At 40.1% G+C, this 25,464-nt stretch overlaps 1 protein-coding gene across 1 annotated transcript in view; it reads left to right on the top strand.

The window, feature by feature from the left end:
- Positions 1–433: 433 nt before the first annotated feature.
- Positions 434–25,464, top strand: part of HOMER1 (homer scaffold protein 1) — a 125,982-nt gene continuing 100,951 nt past the window's right edge. The window contains exon 1 of the mRNA XM_035014730.1: positions 434–1,843. Within this exon, the coding sequence (XP_034870621.1) occupies positions 1,839–1,843 (5 nt within the window). The 5' untranslated portion in view covers positions 434–1,838. The remainder of the gene's footprint in view (positions 1,844–25,464) is intronic.

Here is a 25,464-nt window from a genome sequence, read left to right as displayed (position 1 = left end):
GCGCTGACGTTGCTATTTAAAGGTCCTCCTGCGGGGAGGATGGAGACACAGCGCGAGCACCTGGTGTGGGGCGCGGAGGCGGCTGTGGCGGCCGGGAGCGGGGCCAGGAGACAGCGGAGGAGCAGAGCGCACGGTCCGCCCGCCGCTGGCCACTAGGGGAGGGGGGGAGGAAGGAAGGACGGCCTGACGGACCTGCCGGCTGGACTAGCTCCCCACGAGGGCCGGCTCGGCCCCTGACCACCAGCCTTCCCGCCACCGTCGCAGCGGCTGCTTTCTTTCCCATCGCCCGCAGGGCCCCACCGGGCCCTCGGGACGGGTCAGCGCCCCAACCCCCGGCGCCGGCTCGCTGCTCCGCGGCGGCGGCGGCGGCGGCGGCGGCCGCCTCCTGCCCCCTCCCACGAGCGGGGGGGAGGGACCGCTCTCGCCCCCGGCTCTCCCCGCCTCCTCCCCGCCCTCCGCAGCCCGCTTTGCCGCCGCGCTCGGCTCACGCGGGCGGCGCTGACCCGGGAAGCAGCGTCCTCTGCTCCGCGAGCGGCCGGTGGAGGCGGAGGCAGCGGCGGGCTTCAGGCCACCCGGGCCGGCGCTGCTCTGCGGAGCGAGAGCTGGAGGCCGGCGGAGGTGGGCGGTGATGGAAGTGTGAGGAGGCGGCGGCGGGCCCGGGGACTGTGAGGCGGCGCGTGGCGGCGGCGAGGAGCGCGGGTGGGGGCGCTGGAGCAGCGGCTCTCCCGCGGCTTCGAGCCCCGCTCCGCGGCCCCCGACGCGGGATTAGCCGCCCGCCTGGACGCGGGCGGGCGCCGGTTGACCCTTCAGCTCAGTCCAACGCCGCCGCTCGGCCCGCCCTGGCGCTGGGAGCGGGTGCCGGGGACAGCGTGGGGCTTGGCTCTCTGATTCATTCATTCTCCGCCGCCGGCAGCCTCAGACCTGCGGTTCTCCGAAGAGAGGAGGGAAGAGGGGCAGCCGCGAATGAAGGGCCGGGCGCGAGCCGGGCTCCATTGTGCTCGGCGGCGCGGGGCGGGAAGGGGCTGAGGGAGGTGGGATCGGGCCCCCTCCCCCTGCTCCCCAGCGTGCGCTGCGCCCCCAGCCTGCTGCCAGCCTGGAAATGGCTCCGTTTATTCTCCTCGGGAGAATGAATCGATCCTGCCCAGCCTTCTCTTCCTCCTCCCCACCTCCTCTCTGCTCCGAGTCTTAGGAGGGGAAACGTTGAAAAGACTCCAATGTGGAGTGCCGTGCACATCGCGAGCTGTTGGGTTTGCACCTCGAGGAGATTTTTCTATATAGCTTTTTCTAACGTGACCGCAGGGAAGCAGTGGCATTACTGCTTTTAGGATTTTTATTTTCTCCTAGGGATCTCTATAAAGTGCACGTCGCATTGGGTTACACGCTCCACCCCCAAGGGAACTGGTGTGGTGGAGAAATTTGAACCCGCAGCCTTAGTAGCCAAAAGGCCGAGTTACCTGGCTTTCCCAGAGTGTCGAGGAGGACATGAGCGAAATGACCACCGAACTCATTTTTTATAGGACTCGGTGAAGCTGGATTCTGCGTTTTCCGACAGACACGTAGACTCATTTCGTGGAATAGAGTTGACCGCTGTCTCCTCCGCGCAGCATTTTAACTCTAATTTAAAGCAAATGCCACCTCTGTTTGAACGTTTTGGTATCTACGAGAGAAATCATTTTACCTAAGGGAACTAATTGAATTGTCAGCACCACTGAAATACCTCCAGAAAAGGATCTCGGGGGGTGGAAAAGCAACTGCGAAATAACAGACGGAGAAATTCCTTTGGAAGTTATTCTGTAGCAGAAGAACAGAAACTTCAGAGCAAGTTTTCATTGGGCAAAATGGGGTAAGGATTTTTGTGCCTAACATAGCTTTGAATCTGTTTATATGTGTTGTTGAGCGGTGGTGGTGATTGTGTTTTATGTTTTCAAACAAATTAGCTACTTTGCTAAGCTGGTCGTACGTTAAAAATGTAGCTGTGTTAACCTTTTAACAAGTTATTTTTATAGAGTGACACCAGAGGTCATAATTAAGGAACATCCATAATTTGTAACCAGACTATAGTTTTATTAGTAATATTTAGGTAGGCAACACATTCTGTACTTTTCTGGTCAGGCTGCTGCCGCAGTTTGTAATTAAAATCATATTGTCAGGTTTTGTTGCCCATATCTTTGAGAGAGAAGTACTGCGTTCTCTCAGTACTTTGAGAATAATCAGTTACACAAGGGAACAATTGTAAAGGAATGAGTGGTTGGACTTCAGTCCTTGAAAATGATCCAGTGTAAATTGTGGCCTCCAATGTGCCCTCTGTTTTGCCCTTGAATATCCCAAGCTAACATGCAGGATTGATTTATTGGGGCATTAACACGAAGGTCTGAAATTTTTACCGATGTGGTCTTCCCAGTGCCAGTGCACTTGGTGGATCGGAGCTTGAATAGGAAAAAGCTAATTTTCTGTTGAAGGAACTTGCACTTGTTCTCCATTTCTGCTCTTAAGCTCAGGTCTTCGGTTTGTGTTAACAGTGTCAAGTCTACACCTTTCGGTACCAAAGTCAGCCAAGAGTGTGTTTTCCAACCTTTCATTAATTCTTCACACAGTAACTTGATAAAATGCTAGTGACTCTTTGTAATGTAAGCCAGAAACTCCTAATGTATTAATGGGGTAATGATGTAGTCATTTCATTGACAGATTGTCCATACTTTTTGTCAGAGGAACTTCCAGAATTTTCTCTCTCTCTCTCTCTCTCTCTTTGTGGTTGAACAAACAAATCTAAAGTGTAATTAAGGGACAGGGATTGAGAGGATAGACCACAATTTATTGTGACAGTTTAGGGGGATGCACACCTCCACTTTCTTTTTTGAAACTTTCAGAGGAAAGTTCTTGGACAGTATTACCTTTTTTTGTTGGAGTTAGAATTTGAAGTTTATTAACATGAAAAAGTTTGAAAATGTAGAACATATGTCGTAGGAGTTCTTCATCAGGAACTAATGAGAAAGTGATAATTGTTTTTGAAACTTAAATGGCAAGTGATGAGAATATATATAACTTGCATGATTTGGGGTAGTGCTAAGCAATTAAAATACCTTATTCTTAATGTTGCTGCTATTTGTAGCTTGGTGATCTGAGGCAAATTATTTAACCTCTGTGGACTCTTTGTTATCTGTAAAATGAAGGCATTAGATGATAAGCTTTAACATTTTTTCCATTCTGTAAAATGAAATTTTTTTTTCTTCCTTTCTATTTTAATGATTACTAGTTGGTTTCTTAAAGTAGATCTTTCACATGCAGAGATTGTTTTCTCTAAGCAGTTTTTAGCACATCAGCTGCAAAGCAATGGCATTTAAAAGTGTTTTGGATGAATTGCACCAATTTTAATAAGGGAAAATACGGAAAGTACTGCTATTTAAAACCTTTGAAATATGGCTTCCCTTGAGAATCTGCAGCTCTTCTGTTTGAAACATGTCAGAGCAAAAAAAAAAAAATGACAATTTTTCATGTTGAAGGCTGCATTCTCTCTAGACTGTAGATTGGTAGCATCATGGAAGAAAATTGGTTTTCCACAGTCTTTAAGCTGCATGATTGCTCATCATTTTACCAAGGAAAGTTTGGGATGAACTTGCTACCAAGGGGGCTGGTATTTAAAATATGAAAATAAGCCCCCAAACACGGCACACATTATTGATACTTCAGTATAATTAAATTTATTTACAAACTGATTTATTTGTTTTTTTCCTAATAAAGTTTAGACGTAGACTAGAGCAGAAAAAGCATTTCTGCATTAGTTTTCTGAAAGTGTGTGTTTAGGGCTCACTGATAGTGATTTGTTTCATCTGAGTTGTCAAGAGAAGCTGAATGGGTGGAAATAGGAGAGAAGAGAACGTAGAGAAGGCATTTGTGGAAGTTTTCATACTCGGTAGGTGTTTATACCTAATAAGTGTTTGTGGAATAAGGGTAGCCTCCTGTACCTATTTAAACCAAAAGAAAATGGTGTGTGTGGTTTTTTTTTTTTAATTTTATTTATTTGAGGGAGGGAGAGAGCATGTGCACACGAGCCTGTGCATGAACAGGAGGGGAGGGGCAGAGGGAGAGGGAAAAGCAGGCTCTCTGCTGAGCAGGAAGCCCAATGGGGGGCTCAAACCTAGGACCCCGAGATCATGACCTGAGCTGAAGGCAGATGCCCAACCAACTGAGCCACCCAGGTGCCCCAAAAAGAAATGGTATTTTAAGTGGCTTTTAAAGTTTTATCCAGGCAATCTTAAATTACCTTACTTTAATGGGTATATAAAATTTAATATTGTGAGTGACGAGTTTCACATTTTTTTAATGTATTTTTGACTGTTAAGTTATAATAAGAATTTTTCTTTGCCTTAACTATGGATATAATTGCAGATCTAGGGGCAAAGTTTGAGCAAAAGGAATTCTTTTTCTTTTTTTTTTTTTGAGAGCGAGTCCGCAAGCCTGAGTGGGGGAGGGGCAGAGGGAGAGGGACAGACTCTCAGGCAAACTCCCTGCTGAATGGGGAGCCAGACACAGTGCTGGATCCCAGGACGGTGAGATCATGACCTGAGCTGAAATCAAGAGTTGGATGCTCAACTGACTGAGCCACCTAGGAGCCCCTAGGAATTATTTTTATCCTTAAAGAAAATGGGTGATGGGGCGCCTGGGTGGCTCAGTCGTTGGGCGTCTGCCTTCGGCTCAGGTAATGATCCCAGGGTCCTGGGATCGAGCCCCGCATCAGGCTGCCTGCTTCTCCCTCTCCCACTCCCCCTGCTTGTGTTCCCTCTCTTGCTGTGTCTCTCTCTGTCAAATAAATAAATAAAATCTTTAAAAAAAAAAAAAAAGAACGAAAGAAAATGGGTGATGAGTTTAGGCAGAAAACCAACCTGGCTCCTGTAATAGTAGTTGATGAACCATTGTGGAAATGGAAAAGAACAGCTGAAACTGACAGTTGGCAGTCTGTCAAACTATCTTGGATGCTGCCTGAACTGTTTTTAATTACGAAGGCAGTTGAAGTGTTGGCTTGTGAAATAGGTGAATCAGACCCCCTAAAAATGAGAGCATTCATATATGTGAGATAAAGTCTGTAAAAAGTTGCACAGCCCCGGCAAGGAGAGCCTGTTAGGTACAACCCCCAGTCCTCCCAAGTAGTAGCTCATAATGAGAGCTGTGAGTCAGGAACTATTTCAGAGGCAATAGAAATCAAGTAACTTCAGTGAGTTACTTCATGCTACCTTTTGTTTTGCATAGCTCCTATTGACAATTTAGTGCCATCCACAGGGAATAGAGAACCTTCCCCTCCTCCCTTGACACCCTATTGAAAGTTATTTATAAAATGTGATTCTCTATGCTAATAAGGTCTATTAGTGCTCTTCTGATTGATCTCACCTGCCTGTGGGAACCTCTGGAAACCCTTTTCTCTGCCTTTCCCCTGATAACTTCCTGAAGCATGGAAGTGGGTGCTGCTGCATTGCAACCTGACCTGAGTCCTTTCTTTGCTGAGAGAGGAAGCTGACACCTTTTTCTGCCTCAGGCTACTGGGGGCTGAGGCAAAAATGTGGAAATCTTGATTCAGCACTGGCATATGAATGGCCTTTGTTGAAAAGGCAACCACTCAATCATTTCTAACATCAGAGAAGTTAGATGCAAGTCCTAATTCTTTGTTCATTTTACTCATTTTGAACCCCTTTCATGTGGCATGTTCAGCAGCTCAGTGCTCCTAATACAGAGACTCGTAAAATTTGCTCCTTCCCTCAGAGAGTTTATAGTTTAGAAGCTGGGAAGACAGGCCTGAAATTAGAAAGTACAGTGAAATGTCTAAGGGGCTACATAGAAATACAAAGTATGTGTAGCATTAGCTCCTGAGGGAAGGATAAAAAAGCTTTTGTGGAGGAGGTAATAGGTATTAAATAATGAAAGCTGAGAGCAGGTGGGCCTTGTAGACAAATGAGAGGCCATTCAAGGCAGAGGGTACAGTGTGATTGACAGCACTGAGACTAGGAATTGCAGCAAAGTTGGGCTTGACAAACTTGGCTCTTTGGGCTGTGGTAAGAGATAGACCTAGAGCCTTATGCAGGGGCCAGGTTAGAAGGCCTGTGGACCAAACAAAAGCTGGTGTATTTCAAACTTTTTTTGGCAGTGACCCATTACAGTAGGATACACATTTTTACCTCACAACCTAGTGCACACATAAATAAATGATAAAATGTCACAAAATAATACCTTTGTGTGATGCGTTGTAGTATTTTCTATTTTTAAAAAAGAATGACTTTTGAGATCCAGTAAGTTGATTTAACAACCAAGTGCTAACAACTGGTAATTTGAAAAACACTGCTCTTGGCTGTGGGAGTCACTAAAAGGTTTAAAGTAGAGTAGTTACATGAAGGGTCAGGGAAGTAGGATGAAAAAATAGTTTTAAAAATCGTTGAGAATTTGGTTTTGTATGTTGTATCCTGTGAAACACTGAGCTGGAGCAGTGAACTGTAGCTAGGCAGGGGAAATGGATAGCTGAACAGGGCCTAGAAATTCCAGGGTGGAGGGAAAGGAGGGATGTTGGTGAGTTGTGTGTAGTTGTCTGAGTGGGACTTTTTCAGGATTAGGACATTTCATGTGCAGGGGTAAAAATGTAGGAAATGGCATCATATATTCCTGGTTGAGCTGGTCATTTGGATGGGCCATGAAATAGTGAATGTGAGAGTTTAAAAAGGACTTTCTAGCTAGCATACAAATTGCATGGAAAGTAAGAGAACTCATTCCCCCAGCAAGTAATTAAAGGATATTTGGAGTTGCTGGTAAGATTTGCCTTGTAAGCTGAAAAGTTACTTCACCTGTGACTAAGAATTATAATTTTAAATCTATCAATATAAGGATGTCAACCATAAAAGTAGAAGAGTTTGCATATTTTGAGAAGAGGTGCTTTCCCCCCAGTTTATTAAAATATAATTGACATATAATGTATTAATTTAAGGAACACAATGTAAAGATTCAACACATATGTCGTCTGACAGGATGACCAAAGTAGGTGTATTAACATCCATCATCTCACATAGTTACAGATTTTTGTTTCTTGTGAGGAGAACTTTCATCAGAATAGGTTTATTTTTTTTTTTAATTTATTAATGGAATAATTGAGCTCCCCCCTACTCTCATTGATATTTGCAAGAACTCATTTTTTGTCTTTAGGGATTTTTCAAGGCAAGATCACCCTTGCTCTTTCCACATGTCCTTTTCCCTTGATTTATAACCTATTGTTCCATATAGTGAGGGCTTTTAACTGGTTCCTTTCTGCCCTTATTTCTTTTTATCTTTGTGACTCCATTCCTTTTTCTCTTGTCTAAGTGACATAGCATGTATAATAGCAGAGGACCTTCAAGGCTTTTCCCCTGGCTACAATGCTTTTACCCACATGAAGGTGCTGGAAAAAATTAAAGCCCGTTCCTATTCCCAAACTCCCCTCTCTCTAAACTGCTTCTGCAGTTTTCCCTCTACCTCCCAGCTTCAGTTTGCTTCAATTTTGGGATTGGCTGTGCTCATCCAAATGCCCCTCCCCAAAAGAAAACTGGAGAACTTTTCTTTTCCAAATTTGGTGGTAATGGCCACCAATTTGGTAATGGCCTACCCATCCATTCTCAACTGATATAAAACATGATCTCTATATGGGATAACAAATTAGCATGCCAAAATGTAGGAATATTGTTATTTAGATTTACAAATAAGATATTTTATAATATCTTAAAAAAAATACTAGGGGTGCCTGGGTGACTCAGTCATTAAGCGTCTGCCTTCAGCTCAGGTCATGATCCCAGGGTCCTGGAATTGAGCCCCACATTGGGCTCCCTGCTCAGTGGGAAGCCTGCTTCTCCCTCTCCCACTCCCCCCTGCTTGAGTTCCCTCTCTTCCTGTATTTCTGTCAAATAAATAAATAAAATCTTTAAAACAAACAAAAAAAACCCTAGATCCAAGGGCACCTGGGTGGCTCAGTCATTTGGGCATCTGGCTCTTGATTTTGGCTCAAGTCATGATCTCAGGGTCCTGGGAGGGAGGTCTCTGCCCTCACTGGGGAGTCTGCATGAGATTCTCTCTTACTCTCCCTCTGCCCTTCCCTCTTGTGTTCTCTCTCTCTCAAATAAATAAATCTTAAAAAAAAAAAAAAAAAAAAAAACTAGATCCTATTCTACAGTTTTAAAAATGAAAATAAAAACTTTTTTGAATAGTTACATATTTAACAGGGCATAAATTGAGAGGAGGAGAATTAAGATTATGGTACTTGAGTATTTGGACAAAGCTCTTAGAATGTATAAACTAGTCAAGGTCAGTTATTTAAGTATCTTTGTAAATTAATTTGGGGGAGGAACAAATATTAGAGGTGGGATTATTTGGGAGACAGAATGGATATAGTATATGATGTTGTTGGCTCTGGCCTGAGGTTTTTTTGGTTTTTTTTAAGATTTTTATTTATTTGAGAGAGACGCAGAGTGAGCATGAGCAGGGCAAGGGGCAGAGGGAGAAGCAGATTCTCCATTGAGCAGGGAGCCCCATGCAGGGCTTGATTCCAGGACCCTGAGATCATAACCTGAGCTGAAGGCAGAGGCATAAATGAACGAGCCACCCAGGCATCCCTGGCCTGAGGTTTTTATAAGAACTGAAGTAGTGATTTTGAGTAGCATGTTAAGATATGGTTATGTTATTCTTAAAAACAAAGTGTAGACGTTAATCCTCTTAAAAACATCCTTATTAATCCTATTTTTATTTATTTCACTTATAATCTTATTTCCTTTATTTTGATTTCCTGTCTCTAGAATGTAATTACTAAACCTTCACAACAAACTTGCAGACCTGTCATGAGTCAACAACTGTACACACTAAAAATTCCTTTTCCAGATAGAAATATAGAAAGGATGTGTTTAGGGGAAAATCTTAATTTTGGTTCAGCACAGTAATTTAATAATTTTGAAATGAAGTCAACGTATCAGAGTAGTGTGACTTTTTTCTTTTTGGGGATTACAGAATCATGAAAGTTGGTTTAGGCTAATTACCTGAAATATTATTCATGACAATTAAAGGATTGACAAAAGAAACTGTCGTTATAAGTAGTTGGTAAACTCAGTTTAGTTTTAAGTGAGTGTCTCAGATAAAAAGATGATTAAATCTCAGAAGGTCCAACCTCCCTACTGCCATGTGTTTTTTTTTTTTCTGACCTTTGGTGTTTAGTTGAAATACATATTTTTAGTTTCTAGATTGTTTGTTATTTAGGATTAATCCAATTTACTGGACAAAAAAGTAAGGAAAATGAATTCCAAATACTTAATATTTCTTGATACAACTTTTAAGAGATTTTAAATAGCCTTATTTCTCAGTAAGGACTTTTTTAGTTTAAAGAAATGTGCAGTTTCTTGTTTGTGTTGCATATTTGTAATGCCTTATGATTTGTGGCTTATACAGTAAAGTGACCCTGTAGTTTATAAGATTCATTAGTTTGTGCAATAAGTGAGATTTTCCTAGAGATCAAAAAGACTTCTTGTTTCTTTCTTTCCAAATCTTACTGACTGGGCATTGCAAGGGTAGGTAAAACTTCTTTTTTTTAAGATTTTATTTATTCAGTTGACAGAGAGCACAAGCCGGGGGATCGGCAGCAGAGGGAGAGGGAGAAGCAGACTCCCTGCTGAGCAGAGAGCCCAACGGGGGGCTTGATCCCAGGACCCCAAGATCATGACCTGAGCCGAAGGCAAATGCTTAACCGACTGAGCCACCCAGGCGCCCCTCTTTTACGATTTTCTTAATAACATTTTCTCTAACGTTATTATAAGAATACGGTATAAAATATACAAAATGTGTTAATTCTTATCAGAAAGGCTTTTAGTCAACAGGAAGTTATTAGTAGTTAAGTTTTAGGGGAGTCCAAAGTTACAAGTGAATTTTCCACGGTGAGGGGTTCAACACCCCATAACCTACATTGGTCAAGGGTCAACCGTATTTCATTTATTCTTCCATCTTGTTTTAAAAAGTTTTTAAAAATCTTGCTTCTCTGGTAAGTATAGTTTAGAATTAATTTTACAGAGGCATCTTTTTAGTGGCCTTGCAAAGGAAAAAAAAACCTAATATTCTTTCTCATGAGGTTTTTTCCACCTAATGCTTTTGAACCCACTATGGCTTTTGTGTAGCTAAAAGAATTTTATTTTATTTATTTATTTTTTTTTTTAAAGATTTTTATTTATTTATTTGACAGAGAGAGAGACCGCGAGAGAGGGACTACAAGCAGGGGGAGTGAGAGAGGGAGAAGCAGGCTTCCTGCGGAGCAGGGAGCCCGATGCGGGGCTCGATCCCAGGACCCTGGGATCATGACCTGAACCGAAGGCAGATGCTTAACGACTGAGCCACCCATGCGCCCCAAGAATTTTAAATATGTGGAACTAACATTTGACTTAGTTAAGAACTGAATTTCATTTACATACAACTGTCTTTTCTAAGGTAGGCTCCCAAGGAAGGCAAAAAAATAGTTTTCTTTCTTGTATCAGAAAATAAAATTATAAAATACCCCAAATTAGCAATCTAGTCAATATTTTTCCTTCATTTATCTTTACACTTTTTCTAGTTTTTGAAAAGTTACCTTAATCTCTTATCAGCTAATATTAGCTTAAAAAAAAAAGCTTTGCTTTATAGACATTTTCTTTTAATATTCTTTCATAAAACATGAAACATTTCCATGTTATCTTTGACAGAGTTTGGCAATAGTTCCTCAATGCAGAGAGCATTTGTAAGAATTGAGGACTTTTTGTAAAGTTACCAAATAAGAGTTGGACAGAAATTAAACACAAACAACTGGTGAGGGACCACAGATAACAAAGAAGCTTTCATTACTTTCATTTTAAGTCTTGTTTATTATGTCATTCATGTCTATTGACACATCCGGACCCATGTGTTTACATGCCTCAAAAGTCCAGAGGGCTCTAGAAGAGAGTCTTTGACTTTTTTCTCCCCTCCTAGAAGGGAGGAAATTTGTCTCTCCCTAGGAGAGCCTTCACAGAAATGTGCGGAGAACCACAGCTCTGGTATATATCTCTACAAGTACTATACATTGTGTTTGCTAACCATCTAGTTCAGGGTATACCACACATGTTCAATGTAAGTTAAAAGGATCTGGGGAATTAGAACCCATGTTTCATATACAGAAGATCCTGATTCCTAGCAATTAGGTATACCTAATTGGATGTACCAGTTGTTTTTCTGATCGTGTTGTTTTTTTTTTTAGATAAATTGTTGGATCTTTTCAACTTTACATTTAAGCCTGCCTCAGTCTTACTGAAGTAGTTATTGTCTTCTGTTTCGTTTAAGTGTTTATAAGTAAGTTTAAGAGGGCCATTCTGAATAAGGTTTTTTTGTGTGTGAGTTGGAATTTTCTGTCCTAGTTACTTTCAGTTTCTCCCATTAGACTCTTAATACCATTTCTCTAGGAAATTATCTTAAGTGGATTTGACTATTAAAGAACTCAAAGTACTGATATTAGAAAATTTCTGTCAGTCACTTTTCCTTCATAGAAGGGAAGTCTGTACGTTACTAAACTTACATTAGGACGATTACTTTGAACCTATCAACATATTTGAGTGTGCTTAGCCTATCCCATTATATGCTTCCCTTTTGCTTATTCTTTTGTAAAACTGCCATTTTCTCTTCTACTCTGTTGTTGGGAATCTTTGTCACATGGGTTTTAACATTAAAATTCATGTGCTTTGTGTAATCACCCTGCCAGCTCCCAAGATGTTTACTGAGTGAGGATTCTACCTACTCTTGTTTACTCAGTAGCCAGGGATCTGTATACATTGAGCTGAATGGGAAGACTCCCAAATCACCCTTAAACTCATCTTTGAGGTTCTATTGATTAAAAAAAAAAATTGTTCTAGATCTTGCGGGCTTTTTCCTACTCAGCTGATAATATATAGAATTTTAGTTGTCTGTTTTCATTGTTGCTTCCATTAAATATTTTATTAATGCTGAATTGCTGTTTATTGCTATGCCTATGTTAGTATGGGGAAAAGAAAAAGGCATTAATGACAATATTACTATTGACTTTTATTTGGTAACATATTAGTATATTTTGAGTCATTAGTATATGTTTAGTAGTTAAACTATTCATGTGGTAGGAAGCTAGCCTGAAGAATGTTTTGAAAGATGGTGCAGTGGTCAGTTAGAAACCAGAATGCAAGATTGTGTATTTTCTGTGACCTCAACTACATAAAATGCATTCTGTATATGCATAAAAGTACTTGAAAAAATTTCTTAAAGTGCTACCATGTTTATTTCTGGGAGGTATGATTGTGAAATGTTTGAGTTTTTCTGAATCTTTCAGTTTTTCTGTGATGAATATATTAAGTTTTAGAACTTATCTTGGGTTTTAAAAGTGAGGGGTATTTTAAAAAATGCTAATATCTACAGTACAAATTGTCAGAATCAGTCACTATTCCTACATACAGATACTTATGTATTTGACCCAATTTTAACTTGCTTTTATTTTATTTCTTTTTTTTTTTTTTTTAAGATTTAATTTATTTATTTGACAGAGATCACAAGCAGGGGGAGTGGCAGAGGGAGAAGCAGGCTCCCAGCTGAGCAGAGAGCCCTTCGCGGGGCTGGATCCCAGGATCCTGGGATCATGACCTGAGCCGAAGGCAGACTCCAAACCGACTGAGCCACCCAGGCGCCCCTTTATTTCATTTTTCTTTTCATGATGGATTAAATAAGTAATTACTCTAATGATAGTAAAAATGGTTTCTTGTTTTTTACTTGTAAGGAGTCATCAGAGTGTTAGTATTAATCTACACTTTTTATGGATCAGGAGACAGCTCAAAGGGAATATGTGACTTACAGGAGGTTATGCCACTATGAAATGGGAGAGGATGTGCTAGGTCCTTAGCTCCTCAGGCTCTTATATTAGTTCAGTGCATCCCAAATGGATGCTCACCTACATAGAGACTCATTTAGAGAGAGGTTTCTAAACCCCTCATAGCTAAAAGAAACATTCTAACTTAGGGTAAGCTTGGTATCTTAGTGATGAGTTCATTAAATGTGTCTTGTTTTCCTTTTAGATGGTATGGAAAGAAACTGCATTCTAATTTTAGTGTAATTAAATCTCTGCTCATGCATTAAATTTTGAATACATTGAAGTCTTTCTCAGAAAAGACTTGATGTTATTTCATGTGCTTGGTATAAAGTTTCCAAAGTTCATATTAAATTGTAAATTCCATCAGTCAGAGCCCTGTTAACTGCCCTTGTAGTTCCTGGGCCATGAGCCTCTGAAATAACTTTAAGTAGTCAGGGTCTACTTTTCTGAAGACTCCAGGCCAGAAACAGAAATCTTGAGATGTTATCTTGGAATACCTTCCCTAGGGCTTAATGCTGGGCCAGGAGAGCCTTGAATCATCATGAGATAGCTGTAAGTTACTTGATTCCCTAGAATTTGTAAGAGAAAGTTGGACCATATTTTATCCAGATTTCAATTGTTCTTTCTGAATTATTTTTCCTAGTGGTCCAAATGCTATCATTGGCTGGGCAGAAAAGTGTGTGAATATATAAGGTAGAAGGCAGTAGGGATTGGTGGAGACTGTGGGAAAGTGAAGAGAACAACACATCCTGCCTAAAGTCACTCATACCCAATTTGTTCTAAAAACCCTCTCATGAAAGAAACACATCTGAAGCCTAAGACCTTAAATATTTAGGATCTGCCAAGTGCTAGTGGCTAATCTTGGATGCAGTAATTTTGGAAATGCTTCTTTAACTTTTGACTGAAGAAGGAAGACCAGAACATAGTAGGGCAAAAGCAGAAATTAACATTAGATTAATAGTTCTCAATTTTGAGAACTTCTGTTTGGTAAATGAAGCTGACCAATGTGAGAAACTTTTTGTCCATTTGAAAACTCAGTGATTCTTGAAGCTTTTGTTTTTTCTTTGCTTGAAATTTGCAAAAATTACAATTCTGAACTGGGGAAAATCTGTGATTGAGCCTCTCATCTATTTTTTTATGAGCTAAAAGATCCAGGACAACTTGAAACTGATCTCTATCTTTTTAAAACCTGATTACTTTAGGCAGGACTGACCAGTTAAGCCCATTTCTTGTTCAGCGTTAATTCTGCCTTCTGGTATTACTAAGTGTATTATTTTAAAAATTACTTGACACTGCTTTGACTTCTAAAGTTCTATGCATTTGGAGGAAGAATGATTTTCTTTGGGGTTGTTTATTCTGCTTGGATATCCTTAAGTTTGTCCACATGCCATAGTTTTAGGTTTCTGTTGCTGTGACAAATTACCACAATTTTAGTGGCTTAAAACAACATACGTTTATCTCACAGTTTCTGTGAGTCAGGAACCTGGCACCTTAATTGGATCTTCTCAGGGTCTCACAAGACAGCAGTCAAGATGGCAGCTGGGACTAAACACACATTTATGGATCTTTGTCATCTTCAAAACTAATGTGGTTGTTGGCTGAATTCATTTCCTTGCATATGCAGAACTCAGAAGCTGTGTCTTTAAGGCCAGCAGGAGGAGCCCCTTTCCAGTGCTTCATCTTTGAAAGGACTCACTTAAGTAAGTCAGGATTACCCAGGATAACTGGGCGATCTCCCTTTTGGTTAAGTGAAAAGTCAATAAATTAGTGACCCTGATCACCTCTGTGGTATCCCATCCTATTCCACCTTTCTATCCATACTCAAGGAAAGAGTTTTATGCAGTGTGTCCACCGGGAGGCAATAATCTTGGGGCTATCTTAGAATTCTGCCTGCTACCCCACATCATGTGTCCATGGATGTTATCCAAATGCTCAAATATCAACATATCCATTCCATTTTTTTTAACTTTAAAAAAATCTATAGCCCTCTGCAGTCCTGATGCAGTATAGATTGGATACTCTAGGCATACTATGTAGTTCTCATCCTAAACCTTCCTCTCTCTATATTCCTATTTATTTGTTTGCAATTATATCTTCTTGTTCCTGGACACGGTTTTCTTTCTTGGTTTACCCCTTTGTTTTACTGAAGCTCATTTTCCTGTAGTTACCTGAAAATGGCTAGGTAGGAGATGACTTTTGAGACCAATTTATTGAAAATGTCTCCTCTTGGGGCGCCTGGGTGGCTCAGTTGGTTAATCGTCTGCCTTCGGCTCAGGTCATGATCCCAGAGTCCCAGAGTCCTGGATAGAGCCCTACATTGGGCTCCCTGCTCAGCGGGGAGTCTGCTTCTCCCTCTCCCTCCCCTGCTCCTTCTCTCTCTCTCTCTCTAAAATAAATAAATAAATAAATAAAATCTTAAAAAAAAAAAGTCTCCTCTGCCCCCTCCTTTTTTAATTGAGTCAAGATCTCTAGAGAGGAAATGATGTCCTCTCATTATGAGGGCACTGACCTATTCAAGTGTCTTACAGTGTTCCTGTTGAAAGCCTGCTTGTTTCTGATTCCTGTTCCTTCATGTATTACGCGCCCCCCCCCCCAACCATGAAAGGTTTTAGGATTTTTTTTTTCTCTACTGATCAGAAATGTCATGATGATATGGTATGTGGGGGGGTTTGTTTGTATGTTTTGTTTTTTACTATTTTTTTTACCATTTGCTCTTTTGGTCTTTTGGGCCATTTGAATCTGGTCGACTTCCCTAAATTTGGGAGATTTTCTTCTATTACAAAAAAATCTACGTAAACATTTTCTCTCTTCTGTTTATGAATTTTCTGTTAGTTGGATGGTAGACTTCTTTTTGTCTTTTCTACCATCTTTTCCCTTTTATTTATTCTGCCTCATAAGGAAATTTTTTAACTTCCATCTTCTAACACATCTATTGGATTTTTAATTTCCGTATAAATTTTAATTTGCAAATGCTCTTTCTCAATATCTTATTTGAGGACATTTATAGTGTTTTGAAGTTTTGTTTTCTATTCCCTAAATTCTCTTTTTTGCGTTCTTGTATGTTTTGTTTAGTTCCTATCATGTTGGAAACTTTCCTGGAGTATCTGGTGATACTCAGCTATGCATTGGAGTGAGATACTGGAAAGCTGATTCAAAGCTCTTTGTGACTCAGTGAGGCCTGTCATTAGTGGACTTCATGTTCAGCATTTAGGTAGTGGTCTTTTTTCTTGGGTGGTCCCCAAGTGTCAGTAAGTAGAGGTCTGTTCTCTGAGATGGTTCATTTTATCTAGAGAATGATCTTCCAGTATGTATACCGCTTGGCATTCTGAAAGCAAGGTATTTTCTTCTGTATGTAACCTAAGTGGCATATTAACTGCTGTAATCCGAAAAGCACAAAGGGGAGAGTTTTTGAAAGGCCATGGTTTAATAGGCAGCCTTTCTCTTAATGCTCCTATTGTAGGCCCCGCCCCACCTTTGTCTTCTGTTATTGGGGGGGGGGGGGCTCTATTAATTGTTCTGTTATTTAAATTTTCAGTCAATTCCCAGTTTTCAGCCCTGTGCCTTGTACTCTTCTGCAGCCCCATTGCCTATAAATTCTAGCCAGCAAGTTCACTTATTAGTTCCCTCTTTGCAGGCAATTTAGTTTCCTTGACTTTGCCAAGTCAGGTAGTATTCCTTCTTTTAAAATCCCATCTTTCAAAACTATATTAGAATTACTTACGCACTGGTGTCACTTCTATTCTTTGATGTTAATAGGTTTATACCTTGTTTTTTCCTTCACTTACATTTTAGTGGAATTTCAGAAAAGGAAGATAAATGTATGCAATTAATTGTTATGTTTACCCAGAATCACTGAGCCTTAGCATTTGAATTTATATAAGGTGTCTTTCAGAATGTGTTGACACTATTGATGATTAATTGATTAGAATTTGGTAAATGATAGTGTTGACTTTCTCAAAATCTCTCCCTGTTACCAACACCTGAAAACTCAATGCATGATGTAAGATAAAATTAAAAAGTTAAAATTGATCATCCACCCAAACCTCAGCAAAACAAAGCACTTACTCTCTCAACTGTTTTGGGTAACTAAGGCATCGCTGCAGTTTGTCCCCTAACACTGTGGCTCTTGAGCGCTTGTAACAAACATTAAGCACTTAATTTGTGCCATGAGTCATGCTAGGCATTGGCAGTACAAAGATGAGTAGACAGCCACGTAAACAAGAAATTACATTACTGCTGTAATAGAGATGCACATTGTGTTTGAGAGCATGGAGGAGGAAGTGCCCATCTGCACCTGGTAAAGTCAAAGAAAGCTTCACATAGCCAGTTAAGTTTGTTTTGAGACTTAAAGAAGAGGTGAGTTGATAGGGAGGGTGGGTAATGGGAAGTCGGAACATATGTGAGTGGATATTAGGGCAATTCAGGAAGAGGGGTGGCACTTAAAAGTGATGTATGCTAGTTAGAAAGTTAAGGTAGTTTGGCATAATTCATATACAGTATAAAAGCACACTTGATTAAAAGTTCGTTCAGGGCCATATGATAACTATGTGTCATATTAGAGGATTATATTTTTCCTCTAAATTAGTGGTCTCCATATTTTTGAAGTGCCCATATCAATAAAAGACTTGAAGCATATTCCTTCATGTGTATACATTTACATTAAATGTTCTGTGTGTGTATATATGTACATACAGAGTTATCATAAAACAAAAAATAGAAATGAAAGAGGAAAAAACTTTACCCCACTTGGAGGCCATTGCTTTAAGTGATAGTGAGCAAAGGAACAATTTTAAGCTGGTAGAGTTATTACTATGTTTGTGTTTTATATTAACTACTCACGTTGTAATATGGAAGAAGTTTTGGACTTGGGGGAGGGAAATGTGTGTGAGAAGTGTCTGGAGGTCTTGGAGACCCTCAAGTTTAATTGTGCAATAGGTTAATTATAGCAATTTAGTTAAGAATAATGGCTTGTGTTAACATAGAACAGGGGCTGAATTCAAAAGAGATTTATGTAGTGGTACATAGGAGTTGACAATGAATTGTATAGATAGAAAGTGATAGGAGATTGGCTTGGTCAGCAGTTAGTTGAGATAGGGAACCAGGAGAAGTTTGCAGTGAGGTGAAATGACAAATTGGGTAAAAGTTTATATATTTATGGCTGTCCATGTGGGAATGTCTTCTAGTTGGATATCCAGGTCTGGACTTCAGGTAAAAAGAACTGGGCTGTGGGTAGTTTTGGGAGTCAGTAGAATTTGTGAGTATTGGTTGAAACTATGAATGTGGATGAGCTCATTCAGGGTATTTATAGAAAAGAGCAGATGAGGTCTCTCTAGGGGAATAGTCATTTAAGGGACAGGCAAAAGAGAAAGCTGTCAGGCTAAAACAGTGAGAGAATAGGGCCAAAAAGCCAAGAAAAGAAGTTTTAAGAAATGGGTAGCCAGGATCAAATGTAGCAGAAGCATCATGTGAAGCTAAAAGTAGCTCTTAGATTGGGTGAGAGATCTATTATTTTAGGAAACCAACCTAGTAAGTATTAAGTTTGCCAGAGTACCACCCATTTCTTAACATTTGATGTCTTTTCTGTGGAAAACATCCTGAAACCCAGTGCTGTGCAAAGTATTGGAGCTCTTCTGAAGTCTGGGATTACATTTAATATTTATCTTCTCATTTCTCACTTGTGCCCTATAGACCTACCATACACAACACACAGGCACTCATTGCATAACCAGAGTGTAGAGGTGTGTTTACATTTTTTCTTCTTTCTGGGAAAGTCACAGAAGTTAATTGATTGGCATAAGCACTTGAACATTGCTCAGATTCCTACTAAGAACTCAGTAGATTACTATTTTGAAAGCAGTTTTGTAGCTTTAACTTATCCTGTCTGTCTTACTCTTGATAAATGTAAATATTTTTAGTCTTTCTGGACAGGGTAGGCTTTTGTTCTCTTTCTAGTCACTCAGAGTACCTGTACTCCTTTGCTGATCTTAATCTTATTATCATGACAGCTTGGATAGCATTTTATTTTATTTTATTTATTTATTTATTTTCTTAAGATTTTATTTATTTGCGAGAGAGACAATGAGAGACAGAGAGCATGAGAGGGAGGAGGGTCAGAGGGAGAAGCAGACTCCCTGCTGAGCAGGGAGCCCGACGTGGGACTCGATCCCGGGACTCCAGGATCATGACCTGAGCCGAAGGCAGTCGCTTAAACCAACTGAGCCACCCAGGCGCCCCAGCATTTTATTTTTTATGGGGACTTTCATGCTGAAGGAATATGGCTTAACTTGTGAATTGAGCTGTTTTTCTTTTTTATAGAATTAAGAATCAGGCTTCAAGATGAAATAAATTTTACTTTATACTTTGTTGTATAAAGTGTAATGACATCATCAAACTCTAAATTGATGGCACTTGTAGCATTTTTTTTTTTTAAGTTTTTGTTTGTTTGTTTGTTTGTTTTAAACTTAGGAAGTAGATTTTCAGCCACAGACGATGTGGTAAAGCCTAGCATGGCACAGGGTGGTTTAGCAATCAAGTGAGGTCTCTTGAGCCAGCCAGTGACTGAATTTAAATTATTGATCCTCTTTAGCTCTGTGATCCTGGGCAGGTTACTGAAGTTTGTATGTCTCAGTTTCCTCTTCTGTAAAATGGGGATGGAATTGTGAAGATTAGAAGATAAAATACAAGATTAGAAGATAAAATACAAGCAAAGTTGTTAGAACAGTGTAACGCACATAGTAACTACTCAGTAAATCACAGCTGTTATTACTGTGGCTTTTACACAGTTAAGCTTCTGGTACCCAACTGAATTTTTTTTTAAACATCTAAATAGGGAACATGAAAAAAAATTTAAGCTTTGGTACTACTGAAGGCCAAAAATAAGTTGATGGGATTTTTCCATCCTCTTCTCATCAAATACCCATTAAAATCATCCCTCCCCTGGGTGGCTCAGTCATTAAGCATCTGCCTTCGGCTCAGGTCATGATCCCAGGGTTCTGGGATCAAGCCCCACATGGGGTTCCCTGCTTGGTAGGGAGCCTGCCTCTCCCTCTTCTTCTCCCTCTACCCCTCTCCCCCTACTCGTGTTCTCTCTCTGTCTCAAATAAAATCTTAAAAAAAAAAAAAATCATCCTTCTCCTCTATTTTATGTCCAAAGCAATTATCTGTTTAATGTTCTAATTTCATCGATTGTCTTGAAATATTATGCTGATTTGGGGGCCTTGATGGAATCATGAAAATATTACTTCTCAGTAAGGAACTTGAGGTTTGAATATTGTGTATGATAGGAATAATCACTCTAATTCTACTATAATTTTATAAGATAAAATTAAATAAATCAAATTTAAATAATACCGTTTTTATGAAAACTGTAGTTAAGCCATCTTATTGATCATCTTATTAAGTTTACAGAAAAGTACTTAAATAGCTGATTTGGTCTTTTTATTAAATATTGGTCACCAGTTATGGGAATCTTAAAATCAGATATTGTTAAATTACTCAGCTTGGAGTTTAATATCTGAAACGTTGAGTTAAAAAACCAACAAAGATAAGACGTGATCTATTTGTGAAGGACATATAACAACATAGAGAAAGGGTCATGGTGAAAAGTTCATAATATTTTGGTGTGGTTATCAGATTATAAAGTCTGGTCTTTTAAGTTCACTATTTAGGATGTTTGATTTTGGGCACTGTGGACTAAGTTTACCCTGTGAAAACTCAAGAGACTGAAACATAAACTGGAATGGCAACTTACTAGTTAATTATTTATGAATAAGTCATTAAAATTACATCCTCTCCCACAGAAAAAAAAAGTGCCACAGTGGGAGCCAGATTGTAATCAGAAGGTTGCTTGAAGGTTGTACTTTGTTGGCTGTCCAGTGCTGCGACTTATACATTGATCTCGACTTGCCACCCAGTTACATCAGGGCTCCTTGTCCCTCAGAGAGTGCTAGAGGCACTGCCTAACCACCTCTCAGAAATCCCTTTTTCTAACTTACATAGTTACCTGCTTTCCTGTTGTGTCTTCTTGAAGAAGAAAGTAAAACACTTAAGGTTTTATGCTTAGTCATTAGCCCAGTAATTCCTGCCTGAGTTTTCAGCATCATCTTGGTTGGATTTGAGTAGTGTAGATAGATTCCTAAATTTTTTATTCTTATTTTTTAATTTTTTAAAAGATTTTTTTATTTGAGAGAGAGTGAAAGCAATCAGAGAGAGAGAGGAAGAAGCAGACTGGCGGCTGAGCAGAGAGCCTGATGTGGGGCTTGATTCCAGGACCCTGAGATCATGAAGGCAGATGCTCAACCAACTGAGCGACCCAGGTGCCCCTACATTTTTTAAATTTAAACTCTGTGTTATGGAAAGTTTTAAACATATAAAAACCTAAAGAGAACTGTATAATTAACCCCAATGCATCTTTCACCGTGCTTGAACAGGTAACATACATATGGTATATATTGTTTCATTTGTACTGCCTGTCCCCCTTCATATTATTTTAAAGCACGTCTAGACATCATATAATTTTACCTATAAAATTGCATTTGGTTGATACATTTCTTCAGTCTTTCAATCTGTAACAGCCACCTATCTCTAATTGCTGTTTATTAAATTTGTCATCTAGAAATTTTCCACATTCTGGATTTGGCAGGCTGTATTCTTATGGTGTCATTTAACATGTTCCTCTGTTCTCTTATTTCTGGTAAACTTGTAGCTAAATCTAGGCTTGACTGGATTCAGCTTTGAATTTCCCCCTTTCCCCTCACAAGAATATGTCAGGTGGTGTGGTATTCTTCTGGTGTGTTGTATTATAACAGAAGGCACATAAAAATTTCTTGGCATTTCTTTTTTTTTGTATGTTAAAGTTGATCGTGGGGCTCAGTGTCAATCATCTTGACCCATCCATTATATTCTTTGCATAAAACCATTATATTGTAGTTCTTCTTAATTTATTCTCAAGGAGTACTTTATTGTCAAACATTATTGCCTTTCTTCTAATCTGTTTTTCACATGCAGCCAGGATGATCTTTTAGATATAAATTGAATCACATACCACTCTGGTTAAAACTCTTCAGTAGTGTCCCATTACTCAAAGACTAATACCTATACTTTCTACCATGTTCTATAAAAATCTGCATAACCTGGCCTTGATCTGCCTTTCTACACTTCATTTTATGCCATTCTGTCCTTTGAGAAGCAGTATGGCATTATTAATAGCATAAGCTTTTGCACTAGACTGCCTGAGTGTTGCCTGAGTGTGTGATCTTGGCCAAGTCATTCAGCTATTTTGTGCCTCTGTTTTTCCACATGTAAAATCAGTGTTTTAAGAATGCCTACCAACAGGGGCGCCTGGGTGGCTCAGTCGTTAAGCGTCTGCCTTCAGCTCGGGTCATGATCCCAGGGTCCTGGGATCGAGCCCCACATCGGGCTCCCTGCTCTGTGGGAAGCCTGCTTCTCCCTCTCCCACTCCCCCTGCTTGTGTTCCCTCTCTCGCTGTGTCTCTCTCTGTCAAATAAATAAAATCTTAAAAAAAAAAAAAAATAACCTACCAACAGGATTGCAGTGATTAGATAATACATATGAGTCACTTAGAACAATGCCTATGGAACATAATGCCTATGTAACAAACACTTAGTGTTTGCTGTCAGTTGCTGCCAATGTTGGTGCTGTCATTTCCAATATCTGTGTTTAAGCCACACTGTACTTTACAGTTTCTGGAACTGCCAAGTTCTTGCCAGCTTCAAGGTCTTTGCACATTGTTCTGATTATCTCTTGCTATATAATAAACCACCCAAAATTTAGTGTCTTAAAATAATAGCAGTTATTTAATCAGTTCATGAATTTGGAACTTGGGACAGGGCTTGGTAGGGATGGCTCATCTCTGTTCTTTGTGGCTCATCTGCTCATATGGTTGGCAAGATAGTGTTTGCTTTTGACTGAGAACTCAGCCAGGGCTAGGGGCCTTGTTTCTTCTCCATAGGCTGATTGGCTTTACTCAAAGCATGGTGATCAAGTTCTGAAAGTAAGTGCCCTAAGAGAACCAGGCTGATGCTGTGGCCTATTACAACCTGGCCTCTAAATTCACACAGTGTCACTTTTGCCTCATTATTTTGGTCCAGACAGTCATAAAGGTCCACTCAAGCTTAAAAGGAATGGACATAGGGGCTCCTGGGTGGCTGTCGGTTAAGAGTCTGCCTTCGGCTCTGGTCATGATCCTGGAGTTCAGGGATCGAATGACGGGCTCCCTACTTAGCAAGAAGTCTGCTTCTCCCTCTCTCTCTGCCCCTCCCCACCACTCATGCTTGCTCTCTCTCAAATAAATAAAATCTTTTTTTTTTTAAGATTTTATTTATTTATTTGGCAGAAAGAGAGATAGGGAGAGCAGGAACAGAAGCAGGGGGAGTGGGAGAGGGAGAAGCAGGCTTCCTGCTGAGCAGGGAGCCCGATGTGGGGCTCGATCCCAGGACCCTGGGATCATGACCTGAGCCGAAGGCAGACGCTTAACGACTGAGCCACCCAGGTGCCCCACCAAATAAATAAAATCTTAAAAAAAAAAAAAAAAAAAAGGAATGGACCTAGACTCCACCTCCTGGTAGGGGGATGACAAGGTCCTAGAAGAACAGACGTACTATTCCAGCCATCTTTTGAAAACATGTTTTGCTACACACATGCTGTTGTCTGAGCCTGAAATGCTATTATCACTCTGATTCTCACTCTTTAACTGGCTACCCAATCTAAATTAGTTCCGTCTTCTTCCATTCCTTTTGTGCACTCTTTCTCATAGCTCTTTATTTTCCTTGGCAACACTGATAATAGTTCATAATTCTCTCCTGAAGTCCATAAAGGCTAGACCATGTTATGTACCTAGTACCATGCATAAAACCTGTTGAAATGTTAAAGTGAATTATTTGTAACTTAAAAATCTTAACCTCAGGGCATCTGGGTGGCTCAGTCGGTTGAGTGTCTGATTCTTGATTTTGGTTCAGGTCATGTTCTCAGGATCCTGAGATTAAGCCCAAGTCAGACTCTTTGCTCAGTGGGCAGTCTGTTTGAGATTTTCTCCCTCTGCCCCTCCCCTCACACACACTCTCTCTCTCTCTCTAAAATAAGTAAGTCTTTTTATCTTTTTTTTTTTTAAGATTTATTATTTATTTATTTACTTATTTATTTGACAGAGAGAGTACAAACAGGGGGAGCGGCAGGGAGAGGGAGAGGGAGAAGCAGGCTCCCTGCTGAGCAGGGAGCCCGATGTGAGACTCAATCCCAGGACCCTGAGATCATGACCTGAGCCAAAGGCAGACGCTTAACTGACTGAGCCACCCAAGCGCCCCTTTTAAAAAAAATCTTAACACCATGTATCACAGTTCCACTAGGAAAAGCATATTCCAAACTTTGTAGAAGGAAGAAAACAGAGTTACAGAAACACCAGGAGTCTGTCCTTTAACTCCTCATATTTCATGTCCCACTGCCTAGGTTGGGGTGAGGATGGGCTGGAGAGGAGAAATGTGCATGTATTAATTTTGTGGGGGAGAGGGGGTGGGTGGAGTAAGCAGTTTGAATAGCTGAATCCCTGCTTATACTCTCTATCCTTTTAAAACTCAAACCCACAAATACATCTTCTCTTCCCTTATTTTTCTAGTATCCAGTTCATGGCAAGAGGTTTTTTGCTGGTCTGACAAAGAAGAATGATAATCTAGGAAATATTCAGTGCTCTCAGAGCAGCCAGATAGATGTTTTTTACTCGAGGAAACCTAGCCAGACCCTCACTCAGAACCATTGTTCTTTCACTTTTGGCACAAATCTAAAAAAATTGGTTACTGGTTTCTCAGCCTCCTGGTGATTGGATGGGGAAAAGAGAATAGACAGTGGGATACAGATAATAGGAGGAATAGCTGTTGATACCTCGGATATTGTAAGGCTGGAATAGTAATATGGGGTAGAAGTGTCCACAAATTATAAAGGCTTTCATTCACTTAAATATTTCATGTCACCTTGTTGGGTATTGGAGACCTAAGAGTGAACAGAATGCACATGGCTCCTGCCTCCTTGGAGCTTGCAGTCTGGGGATGGGAGTAGATTTAAGATGAGTGTTTGCAAAGTATATATTTTTCATCCTCTTACTTTTAACCTATATTTGTCTTTATATTTTAAGTGATTTTAAAAATGTTTTTTTGGTAAGCATCATATAGTTGGGTATTGCTTTATATGCAATCTGATAAACTCTGCCTTTTAACTGGGGTGTTTAGACCATGTACATTTAATATCATTATTGATACAATTGGGTTTAAGTCTGCCATTTTGCTTCTGTTTGTCCCATCTGTTTTGGTTTTGTTTTTTGTTTGTTTTTTGTTCCCCTCCCTCTTCTCTCTTTTAACTTACTTTGGCAGACTTTTTTGAATATCTTTTATGGTTCCTTTTTTAAAGATTTTGTTTATTTGAGAGAGAAAGCATGTGCACACGAAGAGGGGGGAGGGGCAGAAGGAGAGGGAGGGGGCAGAAGCAGACCCCCTACTGAGCAGGGACCACAATGTGGGCATCGGGCTTGATCCCAAGACCCCTGATCGTGACCTGAGCCAAATGCAGACACTCAACCGACTGAGCCACCC

This window comes from Mirounga leonina, unplaced genomic scaffold (genome assembly GCF_011800145.1).
Source record: "Mirounga leonina isolate KUSES-001 unplaced genomic scaffold, KU_Mleo_1.0 Mir_168, whole genome shotgun sequence".
Lineage (NCBI taxonomy): Eukaryota > Metazoa > Chordata > Mammalia > Carnivora > Phocidae > Mirounga > Mirounga leonina.
This window is presented reverse-complemented; position numbering and strand designations above follow the sequence as displayed.